This window comes from Priapulus caudatus, unplaced genomic scaffold (assembly GCF_000485595.1).
Source record: "Priapulus caudatus unplaced genomic scaffold, Priapulus_caudatus-5.0.1 Scaffold653, whole genome shotgun sequence".
Classification (NCBI taxonomy): domain Eukaryota; kingdom Metazoa; phylum Priapulida; class Priapulimorpha; order Priapulimorphida; family Priapulidae; genus Priapulus; species Priapulus caudatus.
In genome coordinates, this window is record NW_014577714.1 from 51,550 (window position 1) to 64,151 (window position 12,602).

Sequence of the window (12,602 nt, forward strand, 5' to 3'; positions counted from 1 at the left end):
TCTCTCTCTCTCTCTCTCTCTCTCTCTCTCTCTCTCTCTCTCTCTCTCTCTCTCTCTCTCTCTCTCTCTCTCTCTCTCTCTCTCTCTCTCTCTCTCTCTCTCTCTCTCTCTCTCTCTCTCTCTCTCTTCTTCTCTCTCTCTCTCTCTCTCTCTCTCTCTCTCTCTCTCTCTCTCTCTTTCTCTCTCTTGCTCTCTAAGCATTCGAATAGCTTAGACTAGAACTGGTCTAAGAATCTACGAATCTCTCTCCTCTCCTCTTTCAATATAATTATATATATATATAGATATATATATATATATACAGTATATGAACGCAGTTTCACTTACCGGAATCACCAACATCGTGTAAAACAAGCCACAAATCCATAGCGCTTCACGTATTCCGTGCTTCATTATTTCTCTCTCGCTGTTACTCTGTCTCTCGCTAGGTAACGACTAACAGTTGAACATCTGCTCCCGTCTCGCGTAGCACGCTGACTGTTCGCGGCAGCGTCCACCACGCGCTGCGGAAAACGCCTGTCGTCATTACGGACCAAGCCATTACGCACCGGCTGAGGCCGCGCAGGTACCCGTGCTACCTGGAGTGGTCAGCGTAACTCGGGTGTGCGGCCACCTCGGCGGTTTCCCGGTGTAAGACATAGGGACTGTAATGCGGTGCGCCGTGTGGTTGTTTAAAGTCGATATTCGCAATCGACGATGGTTCGATTTTTGATTTTGGGTTCTCGCGAGTACTGCTTACACCCCCGTGCGAATATTTTGATTAGGTCCGTTTTATGGGTGCCATCTGCCCCGCGCGCGCGTGGCGTGGCCCGTGCCGCACCATTCTCAAAACTACACCTGTTGATTAGCTTGACGTGATTAGATGGGGGCCGAGGCTCGTCATGGTGGCGCGTGCGAGCACTGGCGCGAAACAACGTGGCGTCAATCTGCTAGCACTGGCGCGAAACAACGTGGCGTCCATCTAGCATTTTTGTAGAGTATCTTCAGTATTTTGAGTTTGTTCGCCTCTCGCGAACACATGGTGTTATGAATCAGAACGATGTTGGCTGACCAATATTCGCTGCAAGCGTGCCAGCTGTCCACGATCATACTTTCAATAAATTGCCCGAGCTCACCAAACCTATAGGTGAGATTATAAGCGCAAACAACAGGGAATATTAATCCGAAATTTCGATCTGCATAATAAGATCAGCAAAACATTTTAAAATAGTAATATTTAATATATCTCTCTGGCAGTGTGGAATTTTTTAACTTTACCAAAAAGAGCGTGTTATTATTATCGATACAATATTGAAACGTTCCTAATATATTCGTATAAATATTCATAATATTATTAAGTATCTCCCAAAGAGCAAAAATATTGCTATCAAGTTATAAATATGTTATATTGGATTTATTATATCATAATAATATTATATTGTTATATATCTTACATTATATTTGAGTTTTCTTGCATCAACAAACGCCCGCCCACCATGAACGTTATAAACTAACTCGGGCGTTATGCCATTAAACGTTGTTTTATATTTCGTAATAATATTAATCCGCGAATTAAGTTGATCAGTGCATCTAATAAACCGGCTTCGTAATAGCATACTCCTGTATATTAGTCCCGCAGGGGCGTAGAACCCACTCTCGGTCTCTCCGACTGTTTATCATGCATTCGTACAGCTCAAACCTCCACCGGACCCTTTTTTTTAAATGCCAGTCACCGCGTATGTTGCGCGCCTCCCCCAGGCGCCCGCAAATGTACGCGCTGAGAGCAAGGGCGCACAGTGAACCGGCTCCGTGCCTAGCAAACTCAGGGGCGCCCGAGTCCGGGCAAACAAAAGACTTCCTATAGCCCGTGCGACGCGCCAGGTGCAAACGCGCGCGTGCGGTTATGATGCGGGGGAAAGTCGACAGCTTGCCGTGTGCAGAACCAAAACACGGGAGCCGCGATGGCGTGGCGGAGCGGGGTGAGGTAGGGGTTTGTCAGTGCTGACAAGGGGGCGGTGGGGGAGGGGGAGGTGGAGGGGGTTCTTTCGTGCGGGCAATTTCATCTCGGAGACTTTTCTCAAAAGACGCTAACCTAATCTTTGGGTACAATCGCGTGGTTTCAGGGGCGGTTTATCCATAGGTGCCTCTCCGTAGGTTAATTACTAGTTCCCGACGGGCACCCACTGCGGCCGCTGTTGCCGTATCAATAGTTAAACCGCATAATTGAATGTATGCCGTTGCCTTCGCTTATGGTAGCAATAAAGGAAAGCTTAGTCTGACGGCGTTCTACCGCGGTGCTAGTTATATATATACCCTACTCGTTAACATCCCGCAAACTTCCCCCAAAATGCTATTTAATTTGCTTTTAGCCGTTTCCAAATATCATTACGCGTGTGTAAGTTCAGTTGGGGATTTCGTTTATAAATTTACATTGTATTTTGGCGTAATATACCCTTCACTAGGAGAAAAACAACTCCTATTTTGGTCAATAAATCTCTACTGCCACGGGAGAAACTGCGATCGGTAAGGTAAAACACACCCGTGTAAAATGCGGCGTGGCCGACGCCACAGGTAAACATCGAGCCATTGTAACTTTGGGTCTGCAGCTAACGAACTAAGCGAGCCCTGTAGAGCGCTAGCTAGCTGCTAGCTGTATAGGGCCCGCACAGCACATCCGCTGCTCGATGCACGACATCCGGCATTTTTATCATCCGGTACTAGCATTTATTGTTGTTCGCAACAGTGGCGACGTTGTTGCCGTGCGCTGTTTACCCCGCCCATGTACGCGTCTGCGCGGCTCCACAGATGCGCGCCTGTCTCCGTGCCGACCGACACCCTCCTCCATCTCCTCCTCCTCCTCCTCCTCTTCCTTCTCCTCCTTCGTGACCACGCGTCGGTGCCTATAGGCGGGGAGGGGACGGCGCTCACGCGCGGCGCGTCTGTGTTGTCGCATCCTTGTTTTTCTACTCGATAGGTGACGTGTGGCGGACCAGCAATGTCGGCGTGATTTGAACTAACACGTGCGATTCGAGTGCGGTTTTTTCGTAAAACCATCGCACAAAGGCCGTTTATTCTCGAAGAAAGGCTTGTAAACCGATAATTTGAAAGAAAGCAAGGAGAGGGCGAGAGAGCGGAGAACGCGAAGTGGAAGGGCGGGAGAAATAGCGAGAGAAAACTGTAGAGCAAACGTGAGAATGAGAGAGGCATACAGACAGAGACACACACGCGCATGCGCACCCACACGCACACACGCACAGACGCACACGCACGGGCGCACGCATACGTACACGCACGCACACACACACATACACACGCGCGCGAACACACGTATATACGCACGCACGCACGCACTCACTCATGCATGCACACACGCACCCATGTCCACACACATAAGAAGCGCGCTAAAGATAAATGGCGATAGGAAAGGTAGACAGAGCAACAGACAGACAGATAAACAGACAGACAAACAGACAGACAGACAGACAGATAAACAGACAGACAAACAGACAGACAGACAGACAGATAAACAGACAGACAAACAGACAGACAGACAGACAGACAGACAGACAGACAGACAGACAGACAGACATACAGACAGACAGACAGACAGACAGACAGACAGACAGACAGACAGACAGACAGACAGACAGACAGACAGACAGACAGACAGACAGACAAACAGACAGACTGACAGACAGACAGACAGACAGACAGACAGGCAGACACACAGACAAACAGACAGACAGACAGACAGAAAGAGAAATAGAAGGTGCAAGGGAAGGAGAGAGAAAGAAAATGAGAAAGAAAACGAGAAAAAGAAAGAGAAAGAGAAAGAGAAAGAGAAAGAAAAAGAGAAAGAGAAAAAGAAAGAGCAAGAGAAATAGAAATAGAAAAAGAAAGATGACGAGAAAAAAGAGAGAAAACGAAAGATAAAGAGAGAGAGAGAGAGAGATATATAGAGAGAGAGAGAGAGATAGAGAGAGAGAGAGAGAGAGAAAGAGAGAGGGCGAGGGATAGTGAGAAAGACGGGGGGTAGAGAAGGGGATGGAGATTGTCTATATATTTTAGCATGTATAAACCGTCTTGCGGCATCTCATCGCTGTCCGCTCTCTATGATTGATAAGCAGGATACACCTGCCCTGTCGAATATATTCCTCCTGCGCGCTATCACGTGCTCGAGGGGACTCAAACCAAGCACAAAGAGATTACTTTCCACGCTTCCAACTCTCATACTTCTCTACGCTATTAATCACTGCGGAACAGATGGATGGAGGCAGTAGTGCAGCGCTATACTGTGGCGCCGCATCCGGCGAGTGCGTATCTCTCTATGAACACAGGCAGACGCATCGCTTGCAGCCAGGCGTAGAGAAATGGCGGGAATTACGGAGCACCTAACATTCAAAGCAGCGTCGGTGCAGATCGAGTGTACGTACAGTGCCATTATTAAGCGGCAGTGTTCGAGCGCCAGCTCGACATGCGTTCATGCACTTTTTGTTTAGAGTCTTTACGATACGGTATTCTGCATACGCTGCGGGGCGTGCTTAATAAGCATCGATATGAGACATTTAATTTTCGCGATATCTGTCCGCGCGTTGTTTATCAAAACGATTGCGCCATTTTGTGTACACGAATGCCCTTCGTACGTACCGATAACGATCAACTTAATTACATATTATAATTGATTTATTATCAATAATATTATTATTACTTCTTTTTTATCTCACTTTCCTGCCATCGTAACTATGCCGTAGGGGTATGCTAACGTGGTAAATAAATATGGTAATAGACTTATTCACACACACGCCCGAACATTCACGGGGCTTGACCAGTTATTTCCGAGTGACCAAGCGTGCCTATCAAAACAGGATTGCCTCTTTACATCAGGTGACTTCACGCCACTAGTGAAAGCAGAGGAGAATGTATGTTTTGCCTACGAAAATCCAATGGATTTTTAACGGTGCATGCTCGAAATTCCCACGTTTCACGAAGACGACCTAGTTCAGGCAGAAAAGGCTATATCGCACGCATATACGCCGTACAATCCGTACGCCGACGATGAGATTTTCCCAAAGACCACTTACTTCACGTAGTAGTGTATAGAGTGCGTATGGCGTGGAAAGAAAAGCAGGATCGTGTTATGGGCTGAGTGACATCGTACGTTTTACGCATGACAGAAACGCGGGCGCCCAACGAGTCGTTGCCGTAATCGTCGGCCATTCACGCAAGGCGGGCACGCGAACGGAGAGTCCGTGCGGAATGCACGCGCTCGCTCGGGTTCTCTCACGTTTACACCCGAACGCGATTACCACGCGCGAGGGAAGAGAAGGCTATGACACGGCAATTCACATCCGATTTTTTATGTTCACACACCGCGAAATGCGCCTCCTCATTACGCACTCCTAGCGGAAAATACTCTCTCTACCCGTACGTATATATATATATATATATATATATATATATATATCGAGTGCGATGTATTAATCCAGCACCGAGCTGCTATTATGTTGGAGTAATGCGGAGAGTGAATGGCGAGTTCTTGGGAAAAGTGCGCGTGGCTTTCACGCCATTGTGCGAGCATTAGAAAAGCTCGCGGAATATTTCACTCCGCAAATGACTATGCACAGAAAAGAAAGTAGACCACGTCGATCTTAGACTGTCGCCGACTGCTGGACGAAAACATCGTTTTGCGAGAAATGGCAGCCATCGTCGGTTGGCAGTCGCTGCCGCTGGGAACAGTCTGCCGCCAGGCCGACTCTGTCCATCGATTCTAAGATGTATTATACTTTAGAAATCAAAATTTAACGGCCGAGTGGCGCTGCCTGATTGCAGCTATTTGGGGTAAAGGTTGCTTCGGCACACCTGCTCCCGTATGTGCCCATGCAGGTATAGCCCTGATAAGCATCGGGAGGAACATGTTCCTTCTATACACGTCCCCGATGAAAAAAAAGCTATAAATCATGCATAGTTTTGGTACGTCGGCGACACATGTAAATGAAAATCACCGTATGACTTCTGAATTGTTGGCGTGGGTTTTGTGCGAATTTCCAACTTTCTTTTTGAGACCGCGTGCGCTCATCGGCTCTGCCGATCAAATTAGCAAGGCAGCTGCCGTGGCGTAGAGACATGGCCAAATTTTTTCCCCCGACTGTACAAGAATAGTTTGTACAGGGGTTGCATTGTAGTCGCATGCATTGCTGCAGATTGTCACATGACCGTGTTCGCGAGATTACATCACGAAAACCAGCTTATTTACGTATATATCGCGACGTGAGGTCATTCTATTGTCGCCAATACGATATACGTGAACGCGGGCTGCCCACTATCGCGTTCAGCACCTGCATGCAACCTCGCCTAGTAAGATAGACGGGCGTATATAACATAAAGACTATGCACATCGTGCGTAATGAATATATAATGATACGTCAGGTAACGCCTAGCGCTCGCTGCATCGTCGCGAGAAGCGTGTTTTGAAGCAGCTAAATTATTATGCTGAACCTCCCGCAATTATCCCGCGCCCGTGTTTGCCTGTCAGACGCCAGGACGCTACTTCCACCTGTCGTCTGCTGGCGGCACGTGCCGCGCTAGCTGCCATGTTGAAACTAAACAGCGCGCGAAATACACCGCGAATTGAAATTTTTACGACGAACGCTCCCCCGGCTTTTGACAATAAAGACGGAGACGTTTTCCGCGTAAAAATACACATCGACGGCGCAGCTGCGTATCACTTCCAAACTTCCCGCCGTTTATTTTAGTGGAGGGATGACCTTTAAACAGCGGAATGCACCTGGCGTCTGGCGGCCACGGGCCACTGATGGCGTGAAACTAACGGCGGAGGCCCCGCGGCAAACAAGGGACGCGTGCCACGCTTGTTTGAAGACGGCTCATTACAATAACGGCCATTATTCACGGCAGCTGTTGCCGGCGTCCTGTTCAAATAATGCCGGCACCGCTGATTGGACGAGATCCGGGAGAGACGCACTTTGATTGGGTGAAATTTCGTAAACCTCCGCGGTCATTTTCCGCGTAGGCTATATACGAGTAAGGTCACATTTTATATATATATGTATCCCAATATATGCCGTAATCAATAGAGGTACATATGGGGTGTATACGTATGGGTGTTTATGTATGGTGGTTGTGCTAATAGCCTTGGGCGAGAATCATGGGGAAAACCCTGTGGAAATTAGCGTTTTATACCTTTCCCGTGTATACGTGACGTTTGTCATGTGTGTGTGTGTGTGTGTGTGTGTGTGTGTGTGTGTGTGTGTGTGTGTGTGTGTGTGTGTGTGTGTGTGTGTGTGTGTGTGTCGTGTGTGTGTGTGCGTGTGTGTAGTGTGTGTGTGTGTATGAGCTGCTTGCGTGCGTTGTGAAGAGAAATGAGTGAGTACGTGTGTGGTGTGTGTTGTGCGTGCGTGCTGCCGTGCGTGCGTGCGTGCGTGCGTGTGTGTGTGTGTGTGGTGTGAATGTGGTGTGTGCTGTGTTGTGTTGTGTGATGTGTAGTTGGCCAAGATGAAACGGTCCCATTATGAACTTGCTAGCGGTCAGGATACGAGAATCACAGTATTACACTATTAATACATTGTAACACTGTGACACATAGTCTAAAACCGTCTACCTTCGCTACATAGTTGACTACCCACGACGTGGCACACACAGCTCTGACATTTCCTAGCTTATTTAGTACTAGTAGGCTCATAAATTGGCTCCACATGTCGCTATAGTTGAACCCACAGGGGTTGATTCTCAGCGACTCACAGAGCCTAGTACGTATAGGCCCAGACATCAGTCTAGTAAGCACAATAACTAACACAGTATAACTTTGTACGTCTTTATGTGCACTAGTAGCTCTTCAGGCTACAGTCAAAATGTGTGATAGGAGAAACAAGCGCGATCAAAAAAATGAACGCGTTAATTTATTAGATGATGCTTGTATAACGAAATTTGATAAAACTATAATATTAGAATATTAGCATAACACTACAATATTACAATAATAATATTATTACAATATTACAATAACATTATTACAATATTACTGACATATTACATCTGACGAGGAGCTAATTATACATTATCGTTAAAATGATACGCGTAGAACACAGCATAAACTTATAGGCGGTGGGGGTCCCTGGCAAGAACTTAAGTAAACATTCAGTTTCATATCAAACTCTAATTAATGACAATTATTACTATGGATAATTGCATTCGCACGAGGGCGGCTCGCAGCATGGGATGACGTCATCGTTTCGCCACTCGTCCGTCAACAACGGTGGTACGGTTGTTACCGTTGCCAGGTGCTGCGTCACTAGAGCGTCTACGTCAGCTAACAACGACCGCAGCGCCTCTGACGGTGGCAACGGCCATATTTCTTTGGGATCCACGATGAGGTTGAATACGATGGGCGGACTGTGTTCAGTGAACCTGCTGCCAACGCAGTCGATGCACTTGCAACACCACGTCGGGTCCGTCGGTACTCCGCCGGGACATTCCTCCTTGTACTCGGCGTCCGTGGTTTCTTGGCAAGTGTAGAAGTGCACCTTGTGGTTTCTATAGCGGACGGCGGAGAGCCGATCGTTGCAGTAGAAATAGATGAGTTCGTGCGGACTCGTCTGCGACCCGCGTAGCAAAATATCGACGATGCTCTTACCTGCGATCGAATTTAATTTTAAATTGTGAATAACAAAATCAGGCACTAGTCTATGCAAGCGTGGGCAATCAACTGCCGCGTTACTGATTATACAGAGCGAGCGCGTATCAAAGTAGGTGCGCACGTAGTGAGGCCGTGAGAGTCTTTGCCATATCATAAACGAGGGTATATAGTTCTGTGTAAACGCCATCAGGTTGGTTTGGGGTGCATATCTGTAAATAATCACAAGAACGATCCCCCACCGTAGCCGAAGTGAATCGTCAACAGGTATTGATGAAATAATGAAAAAATAAAAACACAAACAGCCCATGGATGAATGAAGCCATCATATGTAAATGTCATTAGATTGGTTCGGGGGTGCATATCTGTAGTACTCTATACACACCCCCTTCCGCACTCAATGCCATCAGCCAAAGTGTATCGTCAAGACGCACAGATAATATTACGAAAGAAAGACGAACCGTCTATGACGCGGTCGCTGGGCATTGATTCTCCGATGAGATCGGCTAATGTTGGCATGATATCCATTGTCGTGACCACGGCGCTGGACACTTGACCAGGTGGAATTTTTGCAGGCCACGAGACGATAGCCGGCACTCTGAAGCCCCCTTCCCACGTGGTTGCTTTCTCGCCTGCGATTTAATGAACAATTGAGCATTCATCAAATTTAAGACTCGATGAAACCCACTGAAAATCACAGAGCGACATGAGTGAACAACGAAAATATATCGAATTGTAAATGTATACCATCAATTTGTATGATCGATAGATTACACGTAAACCCCGCCAAGGAAATCGCGATTTTTTTTTAAAGTTCGCCGTATTATATACCCGATTGTAAGTCATCGAACCTGTAAATATATAGCAGTAATCAAGAATCTTCGTCTCGCTCTCTCTCTCTCTCTCTCTCTGATCTCTCTCTCATTCATCATCTCTCTTCTCTATATATATATATATATATATATATAATATAGTGGTGTGGTGTGGTGTTGTGGTGTCGTCGTGCGTGCGTGCGTCAATTGCGTGTGTTTTATGCGCTGTTTTTTTATCTTATCTCCGTTCCGCGCGCATCCGTGCGTGCGTAGCATGCGTGCTGTGTTATGCGCCGCTGCGCGCAGTGTGCATGTTGTGTGTGTGCTGTGTGTTGTGTGTTGTGTTGTGTGTGTTGGTGTGTGTGTGTTCGTGTTGTTGTGTTTGTCGTTGTGTGTGCGCGTGTGATAGCGCCTCTTTGTACGCGCGCTATATATATAATAATATATATATATATATATATATAATATGATTACAGTCCGAGAGTAATATAGGTTATGAATTTGAGGCACGCTCTAAACTGTGTACGCTGCGGAACTGGTGCAGGACGACCCCTCCGTGCAATTTCATCGACTGCGCCCCGTTATCTGACACGAACAGCACCAGAGTGATCTTCGTACAGATGCGCGCTGGCAAGCACATCGAGGATTACTCCTGAGCGTCACGCATCTCGGACGTTATCGCGCTGTAGCCCACCTTGTTGGCGACGCGAGGGCCGCGGAACGAGCATGACGGTCAGGTCGTGCTGTTGTGTGCGACATCGGGTAGTAGAGAGAGACGGTCTTGCTTATCGGCCGCCGTGCTAAACGTGAGACAATACACGATATGTATTCGGCTGTTCGGTTGAACACGACAATACAAACACACGACAACGAAATGACAACAATCGACACGACATATCGAACAGATCAATTCGTTTGCGACGCGAAACTATTTATTTCCACAAAGAGGAACGCCGCTACCCGTCGCTATTCCCTAACCGACAATAAATTAGAATATATAAGGAATCGAAGTACATTGAAAACAAACCGTTTATCACATCTAACACCTATAATTATAACAATATATATTATTATGAAAAGGATGGAAACAGTGAAATAGATACATGAACGAGAAAACTGAAAACAACCAAACTACAAACCGGGAGACCGATTAAATAAAAAAGAAAAATGTGTGTGCTGTGTGTGGTGTTGTTGTGTGTGTGTGTGTGTTGGTTGTGTGTTGTTTTGTGTGTTGGGTGGTGTGTTGTTGTGTGTGTGTGTTGTGTGTTGTTGTTTGATTTGGGTGTGTGTTTTTTGTGGTTGTGTTGTTGTGTGTTTGTTGTGTGTGTGTGTGTGGTGTGTGTGTGTGTGTGTGTGTGTTAGTGTCGTGTTGTTGTGTTTTGTGTGTATATTGCGTGTGCCTGCTGCATGTGAGCGTATATATATATTATAATAGTATATATATATCAAAAAGTAAAAATAGATCCTAATATCTACTTCTAATATAGTAAGTGATAGTATATATATACATGTAAATATACTGTAATAACATATTAATTTATCTATAACGTTGTTAACTTGATGAATTCTTGCGTCCATGATAAAACGTTCGGTGATTATCCATCGTTTATTGGTTGTTTTGGATGATGTGTATTCCCTCGTATCAGAAAACATCGCGTCGTGATCCGCGTTCGGAGCACGTCTTAGCAGAAGGCATACGTCTCATACTATAGTATCCGTAGTACTAGAGTACCAGTACAATCGCACTCGTTAGCGCGAGTACCTATTATAACGGAGCTGAAATTTCTATAGAAGTCGTATTTATGTTGCTACCAGAAAATGAAAATAGACCGTTTTATCGAACTTTGCCAAACATCTCGCGTTTTTATCGAGTTATCCTCGAGCCGCGTATCATAATACCGCAAATTCCCGATTACTTCAAATGAATATTCGTACATAACGCGAAAAAATTGATTCATTAATTTCCTAAAATCCGCCATATCTCGAAAATATAATGCTTACATGTAAAATAAAATAATCACCCCCTTCACAGTCACATTACATACTGTAAACTACTGTGGGATAATAACACAGAAGGTTGCTAATATACCTAAATGAGAGGATTGGATTTAGAAAAATAAATTCGATTAGAAATACCAACCACAACACAAAGATATTAGCCATGGCAAAACGAAACGAATCAAAATACGCAAAAAAGTTTACCCGCTTTGAAATACAGTCTCCACCGCATGACATTCCTAATCTAATACAGTCCCCACCTGGACTCACATTAATAACATCCCCGACTGACTCCTATTAAATACAGTCCCGCACTGTGATCGCTTAATTAATAACAGTCCCCACCTGCCATGGACTTCCTATTAAATACAGTCACCCACCATTGACTCCTATTAATACAGTCCCCACCTGGACTCCTATTAATACAGTCCCCCGCCCTGACTCCAATAATGCCGCCCCACCTGAACTCCTATTAATACAGTCCCGCACTCTGGACTCCTATTAATACAGTCCCCAACCTGGACTCCTATAATACAGTCCCCAACCTGGACTCCTATTAATACATGTCCCCCATCTGGAGTCCTATAATGGCAGCCCCGCCATGCTGGACTCCATATTAATACAGTCCCCACCTGACTCCTATTAATACAGTCCCCAACCTGACTCCTATTAAACATTTTCTCTTTTTTCTCCACATGGACTCACTATTAAATACAGTCCCCACCTGGACCCTATTAATCACAGTCCGCCATCTGAGCCCCCTATAAATGCATCCCCACCTGGACTCACATATAATACAGCCCCACCTGGATCTCCTATTAATACAGTGCCCCCACCTGGACTCCTATTAAATACAAGTCCCCACCTGAGACTCCTATTTAATACATTCCCCACCTGGACAAACTATTAAATAATCAGTATATTGATGTTTGAAAACGTTGACCGCTGCTTCTAATTGACGCCCCTAAGCGGCTTAAGATTTAACGATTTTAGTCACTGAAAATCCTATTACGTTTACAAAAATAGCGTTGGAGTGAGTAACATGATTATATGCTAGTAAACAACGCAATTGCACACGTTCCCAACGAACCGATGACTCATCTATAAATCTTAAGAATCATTATCCGTATTGATTATACGCGATAGGATACGTTGTCTTTCGTATT

General features: G+C 45.7%; 2 protein-coding genes across 3 annotated transcripts in view; both read right to left on the reverse strand.

Moving 5' to 3' along the window:
- LOC106812482 (delta-like protein D) overlaps window positions 1-449 on the reverse strand; it is an 8,581-nt gene extending 8,132 nt beyond the window's left edge. For both annotated transcript variants that reach the window (XM_014816367.1, XM_014816366.1), the window contains exon 1: window positions 328-449. In XM_014816367.1, coding sequence (XP_014671853.1) covers window positions 328-393 — 66 coding nt within the window. In that variant the 5' untranslated portion in view covers window positions 394-449. The remainder of the gene's footprint in view (window positions 1-327) is intronic.
- A 7,423-nt stretch (window positions 450-7,872) lies between these two features.
- LOC106812483 (arylsulfatase-like) overlaps window positions 7,873-12,602 on the reverse strand; it is a 13,010-nt gene continuing 8,280 nt past the window's right edge. The window contains exons 4-5 of the mRNA XM_014816368.1: window positions 9,088-9,258; window positions 7,873-8,626 (exon numbers count right to left, since the gene is read on the reverse strand). Of these exons, the coding sequence (XP_014671854.1) occupies window positions 8,169-8,626; window positions 9,088-9,258 (629 nt within the window). The 3' untranslated portion in view covers window positions 7,873-8,168. The remainder of the gene's footprint in view (window positions 8,627-9,087; window positions 9,259-12,602) is intronic.